Source organism: Mauremys reevesii, linkage group 3, assembly GCF_016161935.1.
Source record: "Mauremys reevesii isolate NIE-2019 linkage group 3, ASM1616193v1, whole genome shotgun sequence".
NCBI lineage: Eukaryota > Metazoa > Chordata > Testudines > Geoemydidae > Mauremys > Mauremys reevesii.
The window spans coordinates 154,739,705-154,753,259 of NC_052625.1; the positions used below are offsets into that span (position 1 = coordinate 154,739,705).

Below are 13,555 nucleotides of genomic sequence, written 5' to 3' on the forward strand. Positions count from 1 at the left end.
TTAGTAATAAAGAAAACAGTCCAGTATATTACAAAACTCGAAGGTTACAAACATTCTTTCAAAGAACGCGTTTCTTTTGGTTCAAACATACCCCTCTCAGGAGCCCAGCCTGTGGAGAAGGCTAATTATAACCAGGATTGTAGATTTTAATGTACTTGTGAGGACAGGTAACAGGAGATTTATTTTAAGGAAAAAAATGTTATTGCAGTGAATATATTCAGAGCAGAGAAGGGCTGTATTTTTAAACTTTTCTTCCTAACACAAACTCTTAAGAAAAGTCTCCTCTCTTTAGGCTGAATGAGCTTGTTAGAATAGGTGTGGAGAATTTCAAAGCGTTCTTCACAAAGAACATTATTATTTTTCCTTCACTGTTTTTATATTGATTTTTCAAGGACCGGGCTACTGAATTTCGGATGCGACTATTACCCCAAACCTTTTGCCCTGCAAAGCCCAGTTTGTACTGTACAGTTACACAGTGACAGATACACTGGCATGCCTGTTTTGTGCAGTGGGTGAATGCCAATAGACGAGCACAGGGGGAGTTTTTGAGAATTTGTACTCCTGGTTCAGATGTCAGTGGACATGTTGGCAGTCACTGAATAAGGGGGAATGCAGTTCAGTGGGTCAAAATGACAATTACTTTAATCATCAGGTGCACAAGACCAACTGTATGGTCAGCTAAGAGCCCTGGTGACTGAGGATCCCACTTAGAAGCCTTTGGAAGTTCTTTCCCTATGGGCTGATCTCCCCGTTCTTGTTCCCTTACCCCCAAGGTGCTGCAGGTTTTCTGGGATCTGCCCACTGTCTAATTGCAATTTGTTTTATTCCTTGTCAGAGAGGCCCCACAGGTCCACCAGGCCCCCCAGGTCCCCCAGGTCCACCAGGAGTTCCTGGCATCGATGGCATTGATGTAAGTGTCTCCCATGCATGAGCCACCACAGCTGGCAGCTAGGAATGTGTCCTGCACACACCTGAATTATTCTTACTACATTAGTATTAGCCCTTGGGATCCTTTGAATTTGGCAGCACTCTCTAGTGTCCTTAATAACCTTCATAGGAATTATTGTTCAGCATCAGCTGAAAGAGTAATGGGTGCATGGGGTGGTGGTGGTGGTGGGGAGGCAGTCTGGTAGTCTGCAAAAAGGATTACATGGGAGTATTTATTACAGTATGTGATAGGAATCATATGCAGTTATTCTAGATAATCTGTAAAAACTATACAGGATTATTCTTGATAGCATACAGTAGGTCTATAGAATTATTCCGCATAATAGGAACTATATGGGATTACACAATAGAAATGAATTAGGGATCATTCCTGATCATCTGTTTAACATTGCACATGGGTTTATTAGTGTCACCTCGGGACTCTACAGGCTGCTGACTGAACTGTTTCTCTTTTACATCCTGTTAGGGAGACAGAGGTCCCAATGGCCCCCCAGGCCCTCCGGTAAGTAATTTACATTGCTTTGCATTCGATCTTTGTGTCAGAGTGTCTCAACTCTGCTTGCGTCTCACTCTAAAATGCATTAGTTCTTGTCCATTTGAATCCTGAAGGGTCCGGATGGTGAGCCAGGCAAACCAGGTGCCTCCGGGACGCCAGGAGAGCCAGGAGCTGATGTGAGTAGAGTTTGCCTTCTTTTTTGGAAAAATAATTAGTTCTAGACTATTTCTGTAGGGAGGCGACCTCCTTCTAAGGTCTCTGGTTTAATCACAACCCAGATGGCCCGCCGTGCCTGAGTGAAGGATCTGGCTGCCATTTGAAAGGCTCTCTCTTACACACAGGGCTGGGCTGGGAGGTGGTTAGAGAGACTGGGCACAGGGGAGGACTGAGGATTCCAGCCTTTCCTTTGGTGATAACAGAGCAAGGATTGTTTGGAGTTACAGAGAAACAGCTCTCTCTCCCCTTGCTCTGAAGAGGGGCAAGAGCTGTGACAAGACGGGAGAGTCAGTCAAAGGGGGGGGGGGATGCGATTGGGAGGGAGGTACTTGGTGAAAGTCCTCTGTGTAGGTGCCCATATTGTTCATCTACGTACAGCCTGAACAGAACCAGCTGCCGCAAGGGAAAGGGAGGAGGAGTCGAGCTACTGCATATGCTGGGGGACAGGCGGCTGCAGCAGGGAAGGGCACCCTCTCCCGCCCTATGTCCTGTTGTAAACCAGAGCGTGCACACTGCCCTCTACATGGAGTCCAGGCTTTGGGAATTAATGGGAGCCAGGGGCGTTTGTGGGCAAATGAAAGCCAAGCGAGATGAATGGAGTCTCAGCATCAGGACCTGCCAGGCAGCATCCTTCATTGGCTCCTCTCCTGCCTGCGGGGGTTCTGGGAGCAGCCCGGGGAATCAGCTCCACACTGCTGTGGGATGAGAAAAAGGAGACCAGAAAAAGAAGACAGACACTTTGAATTGCCCCCTACTGACCAACAGGCAAGGGCAAGACCTGTCTCTTGAAATAAGCAAGAAATCCACAACTGAGGCAATTTCTTTATTTCCAGTTGGTGTAACTGGTCTGCAGGGGGTGTTAGCAGTTTCCAGGATGTTAAGAACTAGCCAAAGATTGATTCACTTTGCCCTGCCTGTGGAAGCATCACATTCACTTTTCCGATACAACACTATAAGGGCAATCGGGGGCACAAACTGAGAAACTTCCTTTTGGGGAATGTTGAGACAGAATGAAGAAAAGGGAGAATATCTATATGAGGGAGCCTAACAAGACCAAATGGAAGACTCATGCAAGAAACACGCTAGCATGTGAAGGAATACATTTAAAATGTGATTCAATCCTCTGGAAATCAAGGGTTGTTTTGAGTCATTCTTCATGAGACAAGTTGTGATCTTTTTGTTTTTTGTTTTAAAGATCTGGAATTTACTGCTGAAAAGCAAACTTTTATTTTATATTAGAAGAGCAGTGGATTGTGAACTAAAACAGCAGATAGAAAGCTCATGCACGGATTTAACAATATGTCACGTACTCATGAGATCAGTCAGGAATGGATATTTTTAAATCTTCCACCCCACAAGATGAACTGGAAAAAAAAGTCTGTCCCATATTTTTCAGTATTTTCTGATTATGAAGCTTTATACTGGCTAGTCAAGCAGTAATCTAATCTGAAAACTTTATGCCTTAAATAATAACCATGGACCATGGAAACGCATAGTATAAGAAGTAAATAACCAGAGGATTACTATCTGGTTGTAGTGTTAATCAGAAACACTAGTTTCTCAGTAACTTCAGATAGAATGTTAATGTATTGTATAATGTGAATGGTCATGCATTTGTTGTAACATATAGTTACAAAATTATTACAAGCTTTTAAGTGCCCTATGGAAACAAATGAGGTCCATTTTTTACAATTTAAATGAAGAAAGAGACTGATTGTGCAAGTTTTTTTAAATATAGATTTTAGTTATCTTTATATAATTTTAGAAAACCAAAATATAATATGAAAATACAAATTAATTTAAATACCCAGATGATTGATGGTCTTTAAGAGTGTTGCTTAACACATCCCACTCATTTTATATTATATAAACATTTCCCCAAATAGAATTTTTATTCCTCAGTAGCAATATATGACCTTGTAAGTGCGAGAAAACTATTGTTATGTCACATTTAGCACATCCAAATTTGAGACAGCTAGCTAGGTGGAACTGTGGTAAAGTAATGTTTATGCTTTACAGAACTGAAGCTTATGGATGGACTTTAACTGTGTTCCCAGGAGAAACAGACTCCCAAGAGAAATAGTGACTTAAATATATATTATTCTGAAGGAAGGAACATAAGAACATAAGAATGGCCGTACCGGGTCAGACCAAAGGTCCATCTAGCCCTGTATCTGTCTACCGACAGTGGCCAATACCAGGTGCCCCAGAGGGACTGACCCTAACAGGCAATGATCAAGTGATCTCTCTCCTGCCATCCATCTCCATCCTCTGACAAACAGAGGCTAGGGACACCATTCCTTACCGATCCTGGCTAAAAGCCATTTATGGACTTAACCACCATAAATTTATCCAGTTCTCTTTTATCCACTTCCTTCCTTTCTTCAGAATAATATATGACTGTTACTGCCCTGGTGACTTTGTTTCTTCATGGGGAACAACACAAGGGCCTAAACTAAGGTTCAAGGGAATCTTATTTTGATGGAAAGCTAGAACAAATCCATTGAAAAAATATACTGGCACTAAAACACTATCTTATTCGTAGATTTGGGGAAACGTCTTATTGTAGTTCTTTGCTTTGATGGAGTTGTCATATTGGTATTTATGTCTTATGCAAGGATTTAAGCACATTACTGTGTAGCTTATATAAAAATGACAGAAAAATAATTTGTAATATTAAGACCTGACTCAGCTATTTTAAGGGGTGAAGTATTATATGGAAGTGCTTAAATTAACTTGAAAATGAAACATGCTGGAAGTTGATTGTTTTTTCTGTAAAAGTCTTCTGCAAAAGGTGAACTAAAAATCCTATTAAAACCTGTTTAAGATCCAAAATCCATAATAGAATAGGGATTTGATCTTGCCAAAAATTCACATTAATTTCAATATTCCAAATTGACTTCACTGAGTTGTCCCTGAGACCCTCTGTATGCAAACTGAAAAACAATAAGCAAAGACCAAATATAAAACCAAATATTTGAACATCTTTTTCTTCTTTACTTTTCTGCCAAGACTCAATTTCTGGATTCTTTATTTCCTTTTCAGGATAACTCAGTCACCTAAACCACATCATTTTCTTGAACTCCGCAGTTAAAACATAAGAACAGCCATACAAATGGTCCATCTGGCCCAGTATACTGTCTTCTGACAGTGGTTGGTGCCAGCTGCTTCAGAAGAAACGAACAGAACAAGGCAATTATCAAGATCCATCCTCTGTCATCCCGTCCAGCTTCTGGCAAATAGAGGCTAGGGACACCCCATGCACATGATTGCATACCTGACTATTTTGGCTAATAGCCATTGAAGGTTATGAACTTATCTAATTATTTTTTAACCCAGTTATACTTTTGGCCTTCATAACATCCCTTGGCAATGAGTTCCACAGATTGACTGTGTGTTGTGTGAAGAAGTACTTCCTTCTGTATGTTAGAAACCTGCTGCCTATTAATTTCACTCTGTGACCCCAGGTTCTTGTGTTATATGAAGGAGTAAATAACACTTCCTTATTCACTTTTTCCACACCATTCATGATTTTATAGACCTCTATCATATCCCCTTAGTCATCTTTTTCTAAGATGAACAATCCCAGTCTTTTTAATCTCTCCCCATATGGAGGCTGTTCTGCTTTAGGTGCTTTTGATGCCTTCTTGCTCCTGCATATACCCCAGTCTTATTGAATGAGTGAAAAATAGTAAAATGTAAATATGTTTACAGTTGAAGACTACACAAATTGACCTTAACATACTTTCATTGTGCACCCAACTGGCATGGAATTAAAAATATCATGTATCTAGGTTTTTCATTTATACTGTCCTTCCTCATCCTTAAATTGCTGGGCCAGTTATGATTTCTTTAATCTTGTTTTTCTCTTACAAATTATTCCACTGCCAATTATAATAAACCGAACAAAAATACTGCACAGTAATTGTCCATAATGACCATGTAAGATTCAGAAAGTAAATTAGCAGGAAAAAAGCCTTTTGGGTCACACACTGAATTATTAGAAACTCACCAAAAAGGAAAATATTGGACAAACTTAAAAGCAAGGATTTTTTTTATAGATGTCTTGAATTATTAAGCCACATAAAATGATTGAGGACAAATTAATCCTTACTTAACTCCCAGTTATAATTGCCTGCTTTTTTTTTTTTTTTAAAGTTTTAGTCAGAGGTGCAAGTATGGCTTAAGGGCCAAATCGTGACCCAACCTGAATCAGCCACATGGCCCTTTAATTCAGGGGATAGTCTCAGCTCTGAATCTGTGTGACTATCTCATTTAGCTTGAGGCAACCATATAGTATTCCCCAGAGGCTGGGTTTATGATTCCACCCTCCTGGATTGCCATCTGCGAACACCAGGAAGCTGGAGGGGATGAGACAGGAGAGGCCTACTTCAATATTTCTCTGTGGTATGGGGGCCAGTTCCTCCTTGGCTGAATGACAGGGACACTCAAGGCCGGTGCAACCATTTAGGTGACCTAGGCGATCGCCTAGGGCGCTGGGATTTGAGCGGTGCCATTTTCTTCGGCAGCGACCGCGGAGGCCGGATCTTCGGCTGCCCCGGTTGCTGCTGGCATTTAGGCAGAGGGAGCTGGGGAAGGGGAGCGCAGGGAGGGCCGCCTGCAGCAAGTAAGTGGGGGGCGGCACCCAGGGGAACTCCCCGCCCCAGCTCACCCCTGCCCCGCCTCCTCCCTGAGCACGCCATGGCTGCTTCACTTCTCCCACCTCCCAGGCTTGTGGCGCCTAAGCTGATTGGCGCCACAAGCCTGGGAGGTGGGAGAAGTGAAGCAGCCACAGCGTGCTCGGGGTGCTCGTGCTCATGCACGGAGCAGGGGTGAGCTGGGGCGGGGAGGTGTCTCAGGGTGGAGGGCGGGGGGTGGGGAGCTGCCACAAGGGGGCGCCTCAAGGTGGAGGGGGGGAGCTGCCGCAGAGGGGCAAGGTGGAAGTTTTGCCTAGGGCACGAAACATCCTTGCACTGGCCTTGGGGACACTGAATGGTTTACTATGGCCTACAGAATGAGGTCATGGCTAACATGGCCTCAGTAGAGCTGTTAGTCTGGGGACCAAAGAATTCCTGTCCTTTATTATTGCAATCAGAAGTAGAAAGGGAAGAGATCCTTCCTCAGAGTGCTACCACATACGATTTGGCCCTGCTCCCTATCCTTTCTTCCTCAACAGTAACGTCTTCAACTTGTTTTGGGAAGGAAGACAAGGGTGAGGAGATACACAGACGGCTGCTGTGAGGAGTGGTTTGGGGAAGTCATTTCCATCCCCTCCATTCTTGCACAAAGCAGATGTGGCTTCTATTCCCCTTCCCCAACTCCCTAGGCCTAACTATCTTCCTGATTGGTCAGCCTGGTGTCTAGCTGACATATATAGCAAGTAAGTGGCTGCCATGTGCCTTATTACGTACATAGGGCTAACATTTGGTTAAAAATGATTGTGCCTCCTAGGGAACATTTTTAATACTATCAACAATAGTCTATTTTGGATGCCTATGTGTAGCTGTTATTGAAGTTATGCTTTGAAGTCAAAATATGGCCTTATATGTATGGATAATCTATACAACATATGAACAGTATTGGTGTGGGTATAAATCTAATGTAATACAGAGGCTTTTAGGGGGATGACTGACTTAATTTCCATATTCACATTGAGCTGAATATGGAAGGAAGGGTGGGGCCTTTTCACTGGAGATCACCAAATGGTCATCAATTTTTCTCATCTGATTTCAGAGTTTTTTGTTGTGATTAACAAAAATATGAGTTACATTAATATGCTACATTTTATTTCACAAGGGACTGACAGGCCCTGATGGATCACCTGGCCCAGCTGGACCCCGAGGACAAAAGGTAAGAATGAAGTCATTTATTAAGTCTTTGGTGCATTTTTTACAGGCATACTTATAGACTTTTTCATAGAATCATAGAATATCAGGGTTGGAAGGGACCTCAGGAGGTCATCTAGTCCAACCCCCTGCTCAAAGCAGGACCAATCCCCAACTAAATCATCCCAGCCAGGGCTTTGTCAAGCCTGACCTTAAAAACCTCTAGGGAAGGAGATTTCACCACCTCCCTAGGTAACCCATTCCAGTGCTTCACCACCCTCCTAGTGAAAAAGTTTTTCCTAATATCCAACCTAAACCTCCCCCACTGCAACTTGAGACCATTACTCCTTGTTCTGTCATCTGCTACCACTGAGAACAGTCTAGTTCCATCCTCTTTGGAACCCCCTTTCAGGTAGTTGAAAGCAGCTATCAAATCCCCCCTCATTCTTCTCTTCTGCAGACTAAACAATCCCAGTTCCCTCAGCTTCTCCTCATAAATCATGTGCTCCAGCCCCCTAATCATTTTTGTTGCCCTCTGCTGGACTCTTTCCAATTTTTCCACATCCTTCTTGTAGTATGGGGCCCAAAACTGGACACACTACTACAGATAAGGCCTCACCAATGTCAAATAGAGGGGAATGATCATGTCCGTCTGCTGGCAATGCCCCTACTTATATATCCCAGAATGCCATTAGCCTTCTTGGCAACAAGGGCACACTGTTGACTCATATCCAGTTTCTCGTCCACTATAACCCCTAGGTCCTTTTCTGCAGAACTGCTGCCTAGCCACTTGGTCCCTAGTCTGTAGCAGTGCATGGGATTCTTCTGTCCTAAGTGCAGGACTCTGCACTTGTCCTTGTTGAACCTCATCAGATTACTTTTGGCCAAATCCTCTAATTTGTCTAGACTCTAGCCTATCCCTACCCTCCAGCATATCTACCACTTCTCCCAGTTTAGTGTCATCTGCAAACTTGCTGAGGGTGCAGTCCACGCCATCCTCCAGATCATTAATGAAGATATTGAACAAAACCGGCCCCAGGACTGACCCTTGGGGCACTCCACTTGATACCGGCTGACAACTAGACATGGAGCCATTGATCACTACCCACTGAGCCCGACGATCTAGCCAGCTTTCTATCCACCTTATAGAGCATTCATCCAGCTCATACTTCTTTAACTTGCCAGCAAGAATAGTGTGGAAGACCATATCAAAAGCTTTGCTAAAGTCAAGGAATAATAAGGGTAATGAGTCTCTACAGTCTTTTCTAATTAATATGGAAGGCAATCCTGATTCAGTTGGACCCTCCTTCTGAGACACTGAGTGCCCTCAACTCCCATTGACTTCATTAGCAGTTGAGAGTGCTCAGCATCTCTCAGGGGGTATTCAGGCCTTTGCATGATTGGGCCCTATAATAGCTGCTATCACCATATGTAGCCAGAACCATAGCTGCAAAACCTCAGTTCCTCAACAATTCAAATGTAGGAACTTTCAACAAAAGAACACTAATACAGAGTAAAACAAAATGTTTGAATTGTTCTCTTTAAAACAAAACAAAGTTATAATATTTATGATCTGATTCCCTGTCTTTTTCTCACTCTGAGTAGAAATTTCCACTGAATTAAATGGGACTGCTCGATTAAGTGCTAGTCAACGTGAGAAAGGATTGCAGAATCTGTCCCTTAGTACGTAGCCTTCAAGGGACAAGAACTATATCTTCCTAAATGTTGTGTACAACACCAAGTGTGGTATTATAGCTTGACAAATAATAATATTTTCATTATCTGCAGGGCGAACCTGGATTGCCTGGAGGTCCTGGACTTCCAGTAAGTCATATATTTATTATAGTATAGCCTTAAAATAGCAATGTGAATGATTTTCATTGCTAGATGGCATGATGGAAAACAAGAAAATCTCTTAACTTAGTTCTCAAGGAACTCTGAGGTAGTAGAGTAACACTTTTATTTTTGCATTGGTAGGGTACAGATTCAGTTATTCAAAGGCATTTAAGGCACATTCTTTGGAAAATGGAGTCTCTAGTTGATGGAATTGATTTTTTTATAACCCCATTACAAAGAGTTCATTGCATTCAGAATAACTGATTTATCTGCATGCTCTAAAGGGAAGGAGAATTTCTGAGAATGGATCAAAGTTTTTGAGAACATATTTTCTAACAATTTCGATCTCTTTGTGGAAGTGAAGAAGAGCCCTCAGACAGGGAAGCCCATGGTTTACATGGGCATGTTAGCCCAAGAAGGGTCAGGTTTCTGCTCCTTATCGCTATATAAGTTTAAAAGTTTGTATGACTGAAATATGAGTGCATGAGAGAGCTTATTTATTTATTTTTTTAATGGTGAAAGACACAGCATAATGTGAGAAGAGGATTTCAAAGAGAACTGTTCAGCTTTGAATTCAGAGAGGGCTAAATATTCAGGTTTGGAGGCTGAGAAGAATTGCCAGGTTCAAGACCTTCCAGAATTGGAGAATTGAATGATTCTAGACATAGAGAAACTGAGATTGTAAAGGAAACCCTTTAAAAAGCTGGGAACTGGAACAATTGGAGGGTATTGTGTCCTGATATATGGCTTCAGGAGATTAAGAATTGATTTGTCTCTGAGACTGGAATTGTTGGGATTAAGTATTAGGTTTGCTCTATTCCATCTTGATCCACAGCTTTGTAGCCCTGACTGTATGTTTTCATTTTTAACTGTGACCCATTAATTTTTACTATTATTTATATACAGATTCACTCAAAATGCTTAGGCATAAAAGAATATGTATTCCTTTTCTTGAAGAACGGCTTACATTTAAAAATGTTCAAGCTTAAGGTACATCATTCCATGTGGATATATTCCTTTATTTTCCAAGGATACATGTTCCTTAGCTGAAAATCTGAAACCTAGGACAATTGGAATACAAACTTGTGACAGCTAGTGGGGTCTGTGTATCCATAACATAAGCAAACCGTGGTTACAGAAATAGCAAAACTGAGAGGGGTGCTAAGCAGATTGAAATGACTGTTTTGGGGGGAGGGGAGGATTTGCCAGTTATTCAGAAGAGTAGATGGTGAAATGATTGCTTAGGACAGTGGTTTGAATTAGCTGCAAAACTAAATAGATAGAATGAAGGAGACAGCTTTAAGTTGCCAGTTCTGTTACTCAGAGGATCAGAAAGAGTGTGTAAGAAGAAATTTACGACTTGAGGTATGAATAGGGGCGGCTCTAGAAATTTCGCCGCCCCAAGCACGGCGGCATGCCGTGGGGGGCGCTCTGCCGGTCGCCGGTCCTGCGGCTCCGGTGGACCTCCCGCAGGTGTGCCTGCGGAGGGTCCACTGGTCCCGTGGCTTAGGTGGAACCGCGGGACCAGCGGACTCTTCGCAGGCATGCCTGCGGGAGGTCCACCGAAGCCGTGGGACCAGCGGACCCTCCGCAGGCAAGCCGCCGAAGGCAGCCAGCAGAGCGCCCCCCACGGCATGCCACCCCAAGCATGCACTTGGTGTGCTGGGGTCTGGAGCCGCCCCTGACTATGAAAAATTAAAAGCTGCATTAATGGAATTATTTCAACCTAAAATACATGATAATGGAAGCTGGGCTCCATTTCTATAGATGTGAAACTTGGGGAAAGTATAGAGTAGTTTAACTTCATCCAAAGGGAACCTGCAGAGAATGTTGGTTCCAGGACAGAATAATAGGAGTGCCTGTTGGAAAGGTGGATGTCAGAAATGTCTTAAAAGGATTTCCCTTCTTTTGGAAGCAGAGTTGCTACTGTGAAAAAACATCAAGAATGCATCACTATAAAGGAAACTGCAGTTGTTCAACCTGACAGCTCCACTAGGAGTGGAATTTATTTGGTCTATAAGAGCTCAAATGGTCCTTGTGAGGTTTGTAGAGAACACAGATTTTTCACATGCACACACATTGTGGAGGAAGGTCACCTGTGGTAAGACAGTGAATTAGAAACCATATTTGGGGGTTGTAAAAGTGAGCAGTGGAGGTTACCTGAGTATCATGGGATTATGGGCCACTGTTTTGCAGTTCTAGCTGCTAGTGATCCACTCCAGTGTGCCTTTGTAGTGATTGATTTTTTTTTTACTGCATTGCAAGCTGTACTGCGCATGCCTAGTAGAACATGTATGGTAGTGTGATTGGTAAACAGGTATCACTAATATTGGAATGTGGGGTGGCTGATGTTGTGTGTAAAGTTGTGATCTAGAACACAAATATTAGTAATTCTCAGGTCAAATGAACTGTTCATGGCCAGGAAAGAGGGATGTACTGGAGACACCTGCTAATACTATTGAAAAGTATCATTTCATTGTGGGTAGGTAAAACAAGATATAGCAAATTGCCAGTCCATTTAGTAAATGTGACTCCTGAACCCCAGATTTTAGGAAAGGATACAGTGTTTGGAGAACTTTGGGGTTGGTGATCTGGCACCATGGTTATTAGCATGAAAGAGCCAAATCCAGATAGAAAGAGTTCTGCTCAGAATAAATCTCTCTGGGGAATTACATTCATGCAAGCTTCACACTGAGTGAATGGGACTGAATGCTAGAGAGAATAGGGAAATTACTGAAATTCTCCAAAAAAAGCTAATACTAGTGATCTTGACTTTAGTGAGATTAAACTGATTCCTATCCCTGCCTCTTCCCCGCTCATGGAACCTAACCTATAAACCAGGGAATAAGGAGGGCCTCTAATTCTCACCTGCAGGCAATTCTGAGAAGCGCATACTGGCCTTGTTTCATGTTTCAGTCTCCTGAAACCCTGAGGTTGGTCTGTTAGACCTCAGCTAACAGAAATACAGTGAACACACTACAAAAAAGGCATATTGGTTGCCATGGTTAGATGAAAATCTGGATGCACTTGTCTTTGTGGGCTGGTTTTCTGCACTGGATTTAGCCACTGGCCTTTGGTGAGCAGATTAGCCCCCAGATACTCATTTACAGACTTATTTTCTTGCAAAAAGGGCGACTTGAAACTGTTGAAATGCTGTGCACTATTAGAAAATCAAACACTTTGGTTACTACTGCTCTTTGCCACTGCTTTTTATGACCGTTCAATGGGAGTTTTATCCAAATTGGAACTGCAGGATTTGATCCTAATAGAAATTTTGAGGACATGAACTTTACAATATTTCATATCCATTTTTCTTGTCTTTGTTTCTCTTCTTCTCCAGGCCCTTTTCTGACCCTCCCTCTCTCTTTCTTTCCATTTTTTCTTCTAATGTTCCCCCCATCTCTTTAGTCCTTTTTATTCTTTCATCTTCTGCTCTTCTCTTTTGTGTAGTCCTCTCAAGGGCCACCTCCACAAAATTAGTGCAATACTTCAGATAACCACGTCACCAAACAGACTGATTTCTCTACTCTGGTTAGGTCTAGGGAGATTGGGCTACCAGCTACAGTGTATGTATAAGGCCTCTCAAAGTTAGAATATGTCAGAGATACATTTTTGTAGCAGTTACAATTTTTTTAAGAGGATTTGCTTGTCATACAACTTTTTAAATTTTTGATGGTCACAGAGTTATCTAAAGCCAGCAGAGGCGGTTTGGAGCATATTTAGCCTGCAGCTATAAACATACTATTTTGTAGGAGCAGCAGCCTCTTTACTTCATTAAATGTTTATACACCTCTACCTTGATATAACATGACCCGATATAACACGAATTCAAATATAATGCGGCAAAGCAGTGCTCTGGGGAGGGGCGGGGCTGCGCACTCCCATGGATCAAAGCAAGTTCAATATAACGCGGTTTCACCTATAACGTGGTAAGATTTTTTGGCTCCCGAGGACAGCGTTATATCGAGGTAGAGGTGTATATGCATTAAGCATCCAGATCCAAACCACTTACCATTATCTTTTTAATACCCATGCTTCTGTTGCACTAGAAATCAGAGACTGAGGAAAATGCCAATTATCACATCAATTCAGCAGACTAAAATATTTTTAAAGGAAATAAGGCTGTGAGATAGATTCTGAAATACTAGTTCTTACACTGATTAATCTGTAGTAGTGAGATGTTCCATAGTTTACAGTCATTTGGAGGTGTATTACACTTTTCCTATGTTTTTAT

General features: G+C 42.3%; 1 protein-coding gene across 3 annotated transcripts in view; it reads left to right on the plus strand.

Moving 5' to 3' along the window:
- The window catches only part of COL9A1 (collagen type IX alpha 1 chain), a 117,562-nt gene that overhangs the window by 34,609 nt on the left and 69,398 nt on the right, over positions 1–13,555 (plus strand). For all 3 annotated transcript variants that reach the window (XM_039532638.1, XM_039532635.1, XM_039532636.1), the window contains 5 exons: positions 836–910; positions 1,415–1,450; positions 1,558–1,620; positions 7,457–7,510; positions 9,274–9,309. In XM_039532638.1, coding sequence (XP_039388572.1) covers positions 836–910; positions 1,415–1,450; positions 1,558–1,620; positions 7,457–7,510; positions 9,274–9,309 — 264 coding nt within the window. The remainder of the gene's footprint in view (positions 1–835; positions 911–1,414; positions 1,451–1,557; positions 1,621–7,456; positions 7,511–9,273; positions 9,310–13,555) is intronic.